This window comes from Stegostoma tigrinum, chromosome 11 (genome assembly GCF_030684315.1).
Source record: "Stegostoma tigrinum isolate sSteTig4 chromosome 11, sSteTig4.hap1, whole genome shotgun sequence".
NCBI lineage: Eukaryota > Metazoa > Chordata > Chondrichthyes > Orectolobiformes > Stegostomatidae > Stegostoma > Stegostoma tigrinum.
In genome coordinates this window covers 22,799,161-22,813,322 of record NC_081364.1, presented here as the reverse complement: position 1 = coordinate 22,813,322, position 14,162 = coordinate 22,799,161, and the positions used below count along the sequence as shown (strand labels likewise).

At 41.9% G+C, this 14,162-nt stretch overlaps 1 protein-coding gene and 2 non-coding genes across 3 annotated transcripts; all 3 read right to left on the bottom strand.

Annotated features, from left to right (window-relative positions):
* Positions 1 to 3,376: 3,376 nt before the first annotated feature.
* LOC125460627 (small nucleolar RNA SNORA71) lies at positions 3,377 to 3,505 on the bottom strand. Its single transcript, XR_007249298.1, has one exon. It is a non-coding gene; the product is annotated as a small nucleolar RNA SNORA71 (small nucleolar RNA).
* A 247-nt stretch (positions 3,506 to 3,752) lies between these two features.
* rpl29 (ribosomal protein L29) lies at positions 3,753 to 8,934 on the bottom strand. The gene is made up of 4 exons (XM_048547955.2): positions 8,850 to 8,934; positions 8,408 to 8,458; positions 8,257 to 8,321; positions 3,753 to 3,935 (listed from the first exon to the last, which is right to left on the bottom strand). Exons 2-4 carry the CDS (start codon positions 8,442 to 8,444, stop codon positions 3,852 to 3,854), a joined length of 186 nt encoding a protein of 61 aa, XP_048403912.1. The 5' UTR covers positions 8,445 to 8,458; positions 8,850 to 8,934; the 3' UTR covers positions 3,753 to 3,851.
* Positions 4,943 to 5,071, bottom strand: LOC125460629 (small nucleolar RNA SNORA71). The gene has a single exon (XR_007249299.1). It is a non-coding gene; the product is annotated as a small nucleolar RNA SNORA71 (small nucleolar RNA).
* Positions 8,935 to 14,162: the final 5,228 nt, after the last annotated feature.

Below are 14,162 nucleotides of genomic sequence, written 5' to 3'. Positions count from 1 at the left end.
AAAGTTTAAGAAAACCCTTTTAATTGCACAGACTATTCAGAAGAGTGCAAGATAATAAAATGTGAGGCTCCATGAACACAGCAGGCCCAGCAGCATCTGAGATGCTGCTGGGCCTGCTGTGTTCATCCAGCCTCACATTTTATTATCTTGGATTCTCCAGCATCTGCAGATCCCATTATCACTATTCAGAAGAGTGGACAGGATTTAAAGAACAAACTGACTAAAAATGAATACAGAAGGAAAAATTAGAATGAAGGAAATCTAGCTCGAATCTGTAAACAGGTATGAGCTTCTTTAGATGTAGCAAAAAGAATAAATTGAACATTGTTCCTACAGAAAGCGAGTCAGGGGAATTTATAATGGAAAATGAGATAGCAAATAAATTTAACAAATACTTTGCATTGGTTTTCATTTTTGAGGAAACATATAACATTCTAGAAATAGCTATAAATGTGGAAATGGGAGGAAGGATCTCAGAAAATTGAAGTGAAACTGAGATAATTGTTGGAATTGTGGTATATTTGTATTGATATGGGGTGTGGGTGTCACTGACAAGGCTAGCATTTGTTGCCTGTCCCTAGTTTCCTATTTACTCCAACTTATTAGAATCACTGCAATTAAATCAATTTATTTCCTAAAAAAACTGCACCTCCCAGTCACGAACCATTTTAACTCCCCCTCTCATTCCATAGACGACATGTCCATCCGGGGCCACCTGTAGTGCCACAATGATGCCACCTGAAGGTTGCAGGAACAGCAACTCATTGCGCTTGGGAACCCTGCAGTCCAATGGTATCAATGTGGACTTCACCAGCTTCAAAATCTCCCCTTCCCCCACTGCATCCCAAAAGCAACCCAGCTCGTCCCCTCCCCCCACTGCATCCCAAAACCAGCCCAGCTCATCCCACTTTCCTAATCTGTTCTTCCTCTCACCTATCCCCTCCTCCCACTTCAAGCCACACCTCCATTTCCCACCTACTAACCTCATCCCACCTCCTTGACCTATCCCCTCCCCACCGATCTTCACCTCTATCCATCTTCGGTCCGCCTCCCCTCCCCCCCCTATTTATTTCAGAACCCTCTCCCCACCCCCCTCTCTGAAGAAGGGTCTAGGCCCGAAACGTCAGCTTTTGTGCTCCTGAGATGCTGCTTGGCCTGCTGTGTTCATCCAGCCTCACATTTTATTATCTTGGAATCTCCAGCATCTGCAGTTCCCATTATCTCTAGGCCGGAAATGTCAGCTTTTGTGCTCCCGAGATGCTGCTTGGCCTGCTGTGTTCATCCAGCTTCACACTTTGTTATCCTAATTTACAAACAGTTGGTTATGACCTTCAGACTGGTAACTTAAAAGAATCCTCATAACATCAAAGAAAACTAAATCGACAAATTTTATCTTTTAAAAAAAACTTTTATTGCAACAAACCAATTAAAATTATGCAAGACTCAGAATCCCTGCAGCATAGAAGCAGGCCATTTGGCCCACCGAGTCCACAATGGCACCCCAGACCCACTACCCTATTGTTGGGTTCCCTTTTAGGAGATTCCTACACACTTGATACAAATGCAGTACGCCGATTTCTGTGAACAGTCACAGTTTATTTGAGCAGGTACAAGCTTTTGGAGGATCACTTAAACTTTGCAGGGCTTGTGGAGCCGTGTCAAGCGATGCTCTTTATAAGGGAACCATCCTCTCTATATATAGGTTTTTTTAAAAAGCAGTCAGACATGTATACAAGATACAACTTTTTCTCCCTCATAGTTATGTGCCTAGCAACAGCGATAGTGCATAACTTAATCATCTAACAGTAAAAGAGGTCAGCCACCCAAAAGCAGTGTGAGACGACAGTTCCTTATCTTTTTCGCCTTAGTTCAACCTTTACAGAGCGCAGAGTATAATTAGCTTACTGTATTTTGTCTGTGAGACAGGGTGCCCATGAAGCATCTAATTTCTTACAGATGTTAGATTTATAGAGAGCAGAACCGATATTAACCCTTTAACATTTCACTATCCCTGCATTTCCCATGGCTAATCCACGTAGCCTGCACACCCCTGGATACAATGGGCAATTTATAATAGCCAAATCACCTAATCTGCACATCTTTGTGTGAGGAAACTGCAGCACCAGGAAGAAACCCATGCAGACACAGGTAAAATGCTTAAACTCCACACAGACAGTCACCCAAGCTTGGAATTGAACCCAGGTCCCTGGCACTGAGACAGCAGTGCTAATTGCTGAGGAGAACAACAAGATTTTAACTACTTTTTTAATTCTTAAACTGTACAAAATGGCACCAGATTATGGTGACAGTTGAAGCTTTTGGCTGTATTTTATTCTATTATTCACCATAAAATGCATGTGTATTAAGTCATTTAAAATTAATAAACCTAGGCCATTACCAGGCAAATGGAATTTCAAATTAATAATAGATTTTGCTTTACATATCCTATAGGTCAGAATCAGTTGCCATTACTCATTACTTCCATCGTAAATGTGGTAGCATGTTATCTCAGGGTTTCTAACAATGTTTTATGCAGGATATTCATTTCCTATTCAAATCCTTTCAGAGTCAAACTCACCAAGAACTGTATTCAAACAGCTTCCAAGGCAGCCCTATGAAACTTATCACACCCCAGGACACAACAGTCCTGATAGCAGTTACCCAGTAAATTTCCAGCCAACATATCTAGTTGAATTTTATACGAAACATTCAACTTACACAGGGCCTCACTAAGAATGGCTAGAGCTATACTTCCTTCTTACTAAAACAATCTCTTCACGGAGAACTTGGCTTGCCCTCCTTAGACAGATTCTTCATCTGAACTGCTTGTATCAAGACAGGTCAGAACCTCTCATCACAGCAATTAGCTTTCAGCTTACTATTTGCTCCAATTTTCATCCCGTGGCAATTTCAATGCATGGGCACCTTCTGTATCTGAATATATCAAAACCAAGAAGCCAATTACCACCTTTCAGAATACTTCCAAGTTTCAGTTTGGTCTTAAAAGACACCACAGCAAAAAAAAGGTCTTTCCCAAAGCAAAAAGGGTCTTCACATTTATTATCCGTAAGTATTGCTGACTGTCACTACAGATGATAACAATGTGTATGGTACCGTGCAATACACTAAAGAATTGCTAGGTAGTAAGAGTCAACTTTAAAAAATAAAACGACAAGAACAAACCTCACCCTGCATCACATTTCACTGAAATGTTCAACAGAAACATCCATGAGAACTAATATAAAATGCTTACATCGGAATTGCGTTCAACAAAGATGAAACCAAATATTTGCTGCTATGTAGACAATGTAGTGAATAATGCATGTAAAAAAGTTGAAGTTTTTAAACTTGTTAAATCAAGATAGCAGAATTGCAATGTCCAAATGCTATGAGGTTTAATGGAGATCGATGCTCCAATAAACACGGGGAAGTCTTTTGATTTGATCTTCCTGCAGTATCAATGATCTGGTAATGGTTAATACCACAATCACTTTCGAATGCAGGTAAAGAAATTAAACACTTATAATTATTTGAAACCTCAAAATGCATCTACAGTCAAAAAAACAATGTATGTAACCAGTATGGTGACTGAACATGACACTACAGATGTACATTTAGGACACAGTGCTTGTCAGCAGTACCACTTTTGAAATGAAACATTAAAATAAAATTGAAGGGTTTTTCTGCAGACACCGAATCTACAGTTTCAGCAAGGGTCCCTAACTCAAAACAAAAGTGAAGGCACTGGAAACCAAAGTTCCATCTTAGTTTATTTTGAATAAACTTATTTGAAACACAGAACAGGAGACATTAAATAATTGAGACTGTTGGTCTGTGCAGAGATTGCTGTTTTATTTTTTGCTTTCAACCTTGCCAGCTCCTTTCTTATTGTGCTTCTTGGCAAAACGCATATTCCTCAGAAACTTAGGATCAACCTGGAGAGAAAAAAAAAGATACATCTTAGGAAACTGAGTTAATATTAGTAAATTGTCTTGGCCTGACCATGAGATTCGACTGCCTTATAGCCAAGGTAAATATTCGCCTGACAGGTTTTACTCAGTCTCCAACGAGACTCTAGTAACTCAGCGATAACCACAAAACAAAATAAATTAGACATGAGCCAAAAAGCCATCAGACCAAGACTGCCATGGAAGAAAAGCTTGCCAAATTACCTCTTTTATTCAGAGCACCAACTGCAACATTTATCAACAGTACCAGTTTCATTAACAGTTTAATGCCATGGCCTCAAACACCCACTACTCATTTTATCAAGTTGTCATTTATTTTGTTAAGAATTTCAGAGGCCAGACCAAGCTTTAGCAAATAACCTTTCACCTATGATAATGTCCCAAAGTTCTACTTTGAATTTCCTTTACCACTTTATGGCTATTATGAAGTCTATTCATTATAAATCAGCATTTAGTTTCTTCCCCCACCCCAAATAAGGGGCACTTTATTTCTGAAAAGAAGTGGAACCAGTAATTAATTATTAGGAGCAAACAAAAGGTTCTCATCACCTAAGATACTGGAATTATATTTGCAGGCCATCAACCTGTCTGCCTTTCAGCAAAAATCAAGATTCAATAGGGTATTGACAATGAGTATTTAAAAACTTGATCATGGGCAGGATTTCTCTAACCCAGACCAGCTGGAGCCCATACATCACATTTCTACTTGAGTTTCAGAGATACAACATAACTTGGACTTAGGTGAAATGTTTAAAAGGGAGATCATATCAGACACCTTGGAATTTATGAACACCAAGAAACCAGTAAAACAAATGAAACAATGCAATGACATCGATAACAGCAATCCCAAACTCATCTTATAAACTCAGTTTCCTAAAGGTAAATGGAACGGAGGGGCCATCAGCAGTGCGGTCCCAGAAAACAAAATCTCAGAATATAACAGAGCAAGCTAATGAAAAGCTTAAAGTTAGCAATGTCCAAATGCTATGAGGTTTAATGGAGATCGATGCTCCAATAAACACGGGGAAGTCTTTTGATTTGATCTTCCTGCAGTATCAATGATCTGGTAATGGTTAATACCACAATCACTTTCGAATGCAGGGGAAGTTGTTAAACCCTTATGTTTATTTGAACCCTTGAATTGCATCTACAATCAGAAAAACAATGTGTGTAAGCAGTACGGTCACTGAACATAACACTACAGATGTACATTCAGGACACAGTGCTTACCAGCAGTGCCATCTTTGAAATGAAACGTTAAAAGAAAACACCATGCTGATGTGAAAGGCAAAAATTCCATTGTGTTAGAATAAAAAGGAATTTTCTAGTGTCCTAGCCCACATTCCTCTCCATCAAGCCTAACATAAACAGTTATCTGATCACTACATCACCTAGTACTTGACATTTACGGTGAGAAAATCAGCTGTCATATTCATTAACCAATAGCCACTGCACTTTGAGAACTATTAAGTGATCATTAGGTATGCAATGATCTGAAAGCAACCTAATTTACGAAACTAGTTGAACTAATATAGTCAGAGAATTAGAGCACAGAAAGTTGGTCCAACTTGTCCATGTCAACCAGATATCCTACGTACCTCTAGTCCCATTTCCCAGCCCATATCCCTCTAAATCCTTCCTATTCATATATCCATCCAGATGCCTCTTCAATGTTGTAATCATACCAGCCTCCACCACTTCCTCTGGCAGCTCATTCCATACATGCACCACCATCTGTGTAAAAAACCTGCCCCGTAGGTCGTTTCTATAATCTTTGCCCTCTCATCTTAAACCTATGACTTTAGTTTTGGACTGCTCCCACCCCAAGGAAAAGACCTTGCCCATTTACCATATTCATGCCTCTCATGATTTTATAAACCTCTAAAAGGTCACTCCTCAGCCTCCAAGTAAAATAGCCTCAACCTATTCAGCTTCGCCCCTATAGCTCAAACCCTCCATCCACTACAAAATCCTCAAATCTTTTCCAAACCCTTTCCAGCTTCACAACAACGTTCCTTTGGAGGGAGACCAGAACTGCAAGCAATACTCCAAAAGTGACTGAACCAATGTCCTGTACAGCTGCAACATGACCTCCCAACTCCTATACTCAATGCACTGACCAATAAAGACATGTATAACACAAGGATACCCCAAAGTATTTAGCAACTGAATGCATTTGAAGTGCAGTTACCAAAACTATTCAGGTAAAACCACAGTCAATTCGTGCACAGCAAATTCTCACACATATACTATGATAAAGGCCAGGTGTAGTAGAGGAACAAAAATTGACCAGGTCACCAGAGGTAACTGCATACTACTTTAGTGATAATGGGAACTGCAGATGCTGGAGAATCCAAGATAACAAACTGTGGAGCTGGATGAACACAGCAGGCCAAGCAGCATCTCAGGAGCACAAAAGCTGACGTTTCGGGCCTAGACCCTTCACCAGACAGGGGGATGGGGTGAGGGTTCTGGAATAAACAGGGAGAGAGGGGGAGGCAGACCGAAGATGGAGAGAAAAGAAGATAGGTGGGGAGGTAGACAGGGGATAGGTCAGTCCAGGGAAGATGGACAGGTCAAGGAGGTGGTAGGTAGAAAATGGAGGTGTGGCTTGAGGTGGGAGGAAGGGATGGGTGAGAGGAAGAACAGGTTTGGGAGGCAGAGACAGGCTGGGCTGTTTTTGGGATGCAGTGGGGGGAGGGGACGAGCCAGGCTGGTTGTGTGATGCAGTGGGGGAAGGGCAGATTTTGAAGCTTGTGAAGTCCACATCGATACCATTGGGCTGCAGGGTTCCCAGGCGGAATATGAGTTGCTGTTCCTGCAACCTTTGGGTGGCATCGTTGTGGCACTGCAGGAGGCCCATGATAGACATGTCGTCTGAGGAATGGGGGGTGCAGTTGTTTGTTGCGAACCGAGCGGAGGTGTTCTGCAAAGTGGTCCCCAAGCCTCCGCTTGGTTTCCCCAATGTAGAGGAAGCCACACCGGGTGCAATGGATACAATATACTACATTGACAGATGTGCAGGTGAACATCTGCTAGATATGGAAAGTCATCTTGGGGCCTGGGACGGGGGTGAGGGAGGAGGTGTGGGGGCAAGTGTAGCACTTCCTGCGGTTGCAGGGGAAGGTGCCAGGTGTGGTGGCGCTGGAGGGGAGCATGGAGCGGACAAGGGAGTCGCGGAGAGAGTGGTCTCTCCAGAAGGCAGACAAGGGTGGGAATGGAAAAATGGCTTGGGTGGTGGGGTCGGATTGTAGATGGCAGAAGTGTCGGAGGATGATACGTTGTATCCGGAGGTTGGTGGGGTGGTATGTAAACACGAGGGGGATCCTCTGGGGGCGGTTGTGGCAGGGGCGGGGTGTGAGGGATGTGTTGCGAGAAATGCGGGAGACACAGTCTCTCCCTCTCACCCATCCCTTCCTCCCACCTCAAGCCGCACCTCCATTTCCTACCTACAGCCTCATCCCGCCTCCTTGACCTATCCCCTCCCTACATCCTCACTTATACTCTCCTCTCTACCTATCTTCTTTTCTCTCCATCTTCGGTCCGCCTCCCTCTCTCTCCCTATTTATTCCAGAACCCTCTCCCCATCCCTCTCTCTGATGAAGGGTCTAGGCCCGAAACGTCAGCTTTTGTGCTCCTGAGATGCTGCTTGGCCTGCTGTGTTCATCCAGCTCCACACTTTGTTATCTTGCATACTACTTTAATTAGGTTAGGCCATGAAGTCTTATGTTCACCTCCCTTTAACAGCTCATTTGAAAAATGACAAATTTCAAAAATGCAGCACTCTTGGTACTGGATTGTCAGGCAAAGATTCTGTGCTCAAATCTCTGGAGTGGGAGCTGAATTCACAACCTTCCAAGCCAGCAATGAGCAAGAACTGGCAAAGACAGGTTTCAAATTTAACAAACCGCACTATCCTTTACCTTGAAGGTGTCATTTGTGAGCATTTGTTTGGACAACAGAGCCTTCAACAGTGTTGTTAGCTCCCCAGCACGCTCAGAACGAGGACAGATTTCTAATAGCAAAGAATCAACTACAGCTTCTCTTTTACAGAAGCATATGTCAGCGCCAATCCAAAACAAAACATGTGCATCAGAGTGCTTTCAAAGCTCAACATCAGTAGAAAAGGCTCAATGGGTCAGGCAGCATTAGGCTGTTTGACTGAAATGGGATTCAAATGAACTCAATAGCCTACTTGCATTCAATGGACACAACATGCAGTTACAGTTTAATAAATTGTGCACATCAGAATTCATAACCAACATTAAAACCCAACAAACACACTTACTCCTTTCAGGGGTTCAAATCGATAAGACTTGGGCTTTTTGATCCCTGTTCTGTGCCACTTGCTGGCTGTTAAGATACAGAAAGTGTTTTTAAAAGCTTGCAAATGAATGAAAGAAATGTAAAATGATAGAACTGTAGTGCCTGGGACTTACATTGGTTATGGTTAGTGTGGTTCTTCGACTTGGCCATGACTCTTGACTGACCTGAAGGAACAAAATGGCATATTTACATTCACACACGAGAAGGACAATCTGCCCTCACTTCAACCCTCAGAGACACTGCAATCACTAACTCCCCACTCCTCCTCCGAGGGATACATTGTTGGTTTGCAGCATGAACCTACAGTAGTCTCTAATGCACTGGGCTGAGCCCTGTACAAACCAACAGACACTAACTGTGAAGGGGGTTCAGCCTTGCCTGTTCCCAGCTCCACGGTGACTCTCCCTAACTCAGCCATTAAACACAATCCAATGGCCCTCTCGGTGTAAATACAACTCTCTGCCCCTTCCTCCCACTGCCATTGGCCCGAAGCGACCGTGTCTGCACCGCAGCGGGGCTCCCTGAGGCGGATGGCTCCGGATTACCAAGCCCTACCTTCTCAAACTCAGCCCGCACCACCAGCCGCCACCGGAAGAGAAAGGTCAGCCGCTGAGAACGCTGGGACTTTCCAAACCTCCATCTTCCCCCTTCCGGTGACGACGGTGGAGCCTGCACAAAGGTTCCGATTAACATTACGCACTTGCCTGTGGGTCTGATATAATCTTCCCCATCCCAAATATTCACCATCAGTCCAAATCACTGTCAAAAACAATCAAATTCCTCTTCTGACGAAAAGTGTTGATTGTTTCTCCATAGATACCGAGCATTTTCACTTTTTTTACAATTAGTTTTTTGGAAGGATTGAGAGTTTTTATTTTACATCAAAGTTTTTCTGGCATTGAAAGGTCTTCTGCAAACATCTCACTGACACTTTCTATTCACTGATAATTACTTTTCCTTGTGGGAAAACCCTATTGAAGTCATTGTAGGAAAGTCTTGTTTGTGTTGTATTTCTTTCAGATGGTTCATCAATGTTATTGTAAATGTTTCAAAAATGTGTTTAAGTCAAGGTTGGGGCTCTGGGTCCAGTGGGAGGGACATCAAACTGAATCCTTGAACTTGCAAACACAACAAAGTCACAAAATTTTTGAGGGAGGATGTAGCCCCGGAACCACGGTTTTGCTTGATTGTTCAGTGGAGTAAATGAGAATTAGGTTTATTGTCACGTGTACTCAAGTTACAAAAGAACAATACAATGTATAGCGTACAACATCACCAACATATGGCAATATCTTAGGTACAAGATATCTAGGTACAATCTGAGGGACAAAAAAATACAGAAAATAAAGAAGAAAAGTTACACCACGTTACACTTATACATGGTATAAGTTACGAAAATAAGAAATGTAGTTAAAAATATAGACATAACAGCCTTTACATAAGGGTTTCCGTATAATCCACCAGGCACCACTGGTTCCAAAGCAAAAGCTATCGTTGCTTCAAGCCTGCTGGCCACTCTGCTCCGGGCCACTGGCCGTTCCCACTCCACTCCAGGCTGCTGGCCATCCCTGCTTCACTCTGGGCCAGCTGACTGCTCCCACCTCAGGCCACTGTCCTTGCTTTGCTCCTGACCTGCTGGCTACCATTTCCATTCCAGACCACCGGCTACTACTGCTTCACTATGGGCCTGCTGACTGCCGTCCCTGCTCCGGGCTGCTGGCTACCTGTGCTTCACTCCAGGGCACTGGTAAGCAGCCCTGCTCTGCTCTGGGCCATTGGCAGAAAAGGAAAAAGATAGGAGGGTATAAAAACACAAGAGAGAGAAAAGAAAGAAAAAGAGAAAGGGAATGGATGGAGTGGACGAGCTGCAGCTGGAGCGTTCTTCACCGACATCTGGATTTTTCGGTCACAGAATTGCCATGGTGTGGCCCATTGTGTATTTGCTGGGTGCCCTGCACATTTTAAATTAGTTTTAATTTCTTGTCTTTTCCCAATAACCCTGAACATTGTTTCTGCTTAAATGATTGAATGCCTCAATTGAACCTGCCTATACCACACTTCCAGGTTCCAGATCCCAACTACACACTTTTGTGATTTTTCTCACTTTACATTTGTTCCTTTTGCAAAAAGCAACTTTTAATCTGCTTCTGGTTCAGGAACCATTTACAAGAGGGAACAATATCTGCTTGGCTTTTTTTTTCCAGTTCTGGACCCCTCAAAATTTTGAAAACATTTATCAGATCTCCTCTTAGCCTTCTCCTCCCGAAGGAGAGCAGTCCTCCATCTCTTCTCAGAACTGAAGTCTCAACCCTTCATTTTCATAAACATCTGCACTCTTTCCAAAGCGTTCACATGCTTCTTACAGTTCGGCATCCAGAACTATGCACAATACTTAAGCAGGGGTATATGTATATGTATATTATGTCCATTCAACATAACGCCCATGATCGATGAACCTATTAATGAGTCTCCAAACTTGTAGGCTAGAAGAATGATTGCTTTATTGATAGCTCTGTCTACGTGTTTTGCCAATTTTAATGACTTATGCAAGTATACATCTAGGTTTCTCCATTCCTGCACATTCTGCAGCATAGAACCCCTTATTTTATACTCTCTCTCCATGTTCTTTGTTTCAAAGTGTGTTACTTCACACTCACACATTGAACTGCATCTTCCACCCATCCCTCACTTCATCAATGTGTAAAAGGTTTTTTGTAGTCCTACACTATTCTCCTCATGGGTTACAATTCTTCCATAATCTTCTTCTGTATCATCTGAAAACTTTAAAATTCTGCAAACCTGCCCACCAAAATATATACTATATAAAAAAGGAAAAGGAAGGGTCCCAAAACTGGCCCCCAGTTGTGTAGTGTCAGAAGTGTCATACTCATTAACTAACAAAGATTACTCATTAACTATTAATCACTGATTCCCAATAATCAGAGATAGTAGGAACTGCCGATGCTGGAGAATCTGAGATAACAAGGTATGGAGCTGGATGAACACAGCAGGCCAAGCAGCATCAGAGGAGCAGGAAAGCTGATGTTTCAGGTCTGGACCCTTCTTCAGAAAATAATCAGCCAATTTTGTATTCACAATGCTGCTGTCCCTTCTACGCCATGACCTATAGTTTTCCTGACACATTTGTTGAGTTGTATCAAACTCCTTTTTGAAGTCTATGTACACCACACTAACAGCCTTCCCCGAATCAATCCACTGAACTACCTCTTCATAAGAACTCCAGCAAGTGAGTTAGAGATAATGGGAACTGCAGATGCTGGAGAATCTGAGATAACAAGGTATAGAGCTGGATGAACACAGCAGGCCAAGCAGCATCTTAGGAGCAGGAAAGCTGACATTTCGGGCCTAGACCCTTCAATCAGCAAGTGAGTTAGACAGGATTTTCATTTAACAAATCCACACTGTCTCTTCCAAAGCAGTCAATAATTTCCATATGATTATTAATTCTATCCTGTACTTGTTTTGCTCAGTGAAGGAAATAACAAGAGTTAATGTTTCAGGTCTGGTGACCCTTCCTCAGATCACAGTGATTTTTGCAGGTTCCAATGGGAATTGCGGCATTTCTGCATTCACTACTTTTTCCCTTTTTCTCTAATATTTAAACTATTCAAAATGGCACCAGGTGATGGCAACAGTGGAAAAGCTTTTCACTGTACTTTACAGGTTTACCCATCGTAAAATGCACATAATAATAACATCATTCGTATTCATATTCTTAATGTGGAATACAGGAAAGCAAAATCAGGTAACTCTACTTAGCAGCATTTAATTGGCTCTGAAGTAGTTTCATTGAAAAGACCATATATATTATCATCACCAAATAATAAACATTCTAGTTTTTAGAAACTGTGCATTTCTCTAAGTAGCCAAAAATCTCAGATAAAAACCGAAAGAACTGCAGATGCTGTAAATCAGGAACAAAAACAAAGTTGTTGGAAAAGTCCACCAGGTCTGGCAGCATCTGTGATCTGTTCTGAGGAAGGGTCACCAGACCTGAAACTCTTGTTATTTCCTTCACAGATGCTGCCAGAGCTGCTGAGCTTTTCCAGCAACTTTGTTTGTGTTCCAAAAATCTCAGATGTAGGTTATCTTGCACACAATCTCCTACCAGTTTCGATACACGTTCATTTAATAAAGGTAGTAAAAATGCATATATCTTTCTGCAAGAGAGAAGAAGGGAAGACTTCACCCACAATCAGTAAATAAGTAAAACTCTTACCCATAGGCGTTTTGCATATACTGACGTTCAAAAACTCTTCTTAAGAACATCTTTTTATGGATGTTTTATTTAATCAAATATTCACCAACACAGGATTTATTATTTAAAGGGTCGTTGGACAGAGCCACCACCTACATTTACTTTGCATTTTTATCAGAGGAAAATGCTCCTACCACCTATAATCAGATAAAAATTGCTATTGGAAATAAACCTCCTCTCCAGAATTCTGCACTCAGAAGTAACCCAAGGACATGGAATGAGTAGTAATTGGGAAAGATGATCTGATTTTTATACATTTACAGTCTCCAGTAGCTGCTGTATGTTCAAGAGCATTCATTAGGTGAGCCAGAATGAAATAGGTTTTTAAGACTGTCCTGAGGAAGAATCAGGCTAGACTTGAAACTTTGATTTTGTTTACCTCTTCACAGATACTGCTAGCTCTGTTGAGTTTCACCAACACTTTCTGTTCTTATTTTAGGCAAGTTAGTTACAATGTCCTTCTTTCCCTTTTGCTATACCTTGTAAGGTAATATCTGCTTTCGGTTCACTGAATTTGTTTTCATTTACATTACTATCCTATTCATAGCCACGTCCAGATGCAGTCTCTCTGACCTCTCTTCAAGGTTATGCTTGAACGAACACAGGCAGCTGTCTACGGTGTTATCTCCAACTGCCTTATGTTTAATGGTCGCAGGAACAATGGGGCACAGTTCTCCAAAACAGTATTTCTTACTTTGCAGCGTTATGGCAATAATCTGTGTATTTTCTGATCCTGCTTTCCAGTTCTCATACCCATAACACAGTCTTTTGGTCAAGATACTGGTTTCTTCTTTGATGTCTTTCCACGAGTAGCAACATGAGACAAACTCAGCACAAAGAACTTCGCCACAATTGGCTTACATGCATCAACAGGAATGAAATAAAAACACAGTTACTTGACATAAAGTGATTAGTACAAAGTGTGATTAAATAATGAATTGGCTCATACAGATTTTGTTTTGTCAATGCAAGCATATTGGCTACAGTGATTTCATTTGTGATATATGGCAGTCAGGCCTGTCATTCAGGGAACCTAGAGCCTGACTAAAGGAGCTTGAATCTGTGCTTCAGACATTGTGATGCATGTGGGTGGTAGGAGGTTCCTGGATGTATTTTTTCCAGGAGTCAGCTACTTTCTTCTGGGCTGGGCACTTCTGATCTGGTCCAAAACTAGGGCCGTGAGGATGTGACTGTGAGTGAGGTATGGGGACCCAGAAGCTGGCAATGGAGGTGTCTCTGCCCTTGCAATAGTGATGGTGGTTTGAGGTTGGTGAAGGGTTGGTTTGCTTGGGAACTTAAAGAGCAAAGACAAAGCAATAGTAACAGAAACTAGAGTGTGATAGTGCATCAGGGATTAAGTTCCATCTAGGGAATAGTAGCAAAAATGTAAAATTGCACTCACTTTGTCAAAACAAGTGGCACAAACAGAGATAAATGATTTAGGTTGAATTGCCACAAGAGAGACCAAGAATTGGAAATAAATATTCCAACATTGCAACATTTCATGAAGACAATGAATGAAAATTGAACAGCAGCAGCGCTGATAGTAATGGATGACAAAAGTACATAAATGAAGGCAGATCTTGATC

Coding starts and splice junctions, on each gene's coding strand:
- rpl29 (XM_048547955.2), bottom strand. CDS start 8,444: ATGGCCAAGTCGAAGAACCACACTAACCATAACCAAT. Junction 8,322..8,407: donor CCACACTAACCATAACCAAT/GTAAGTCCCAGG, acceptor GTATCTTAACAG/CCAGCAAGTGGCACAGAACA. Junction 3,936..8,256: donor GATTTGAACCCCTGAAAGGA/GTAAGTGTGTTT, acceptor TTTTCTCTCCAG/GTTGATCCTAAGTTTCTGAG.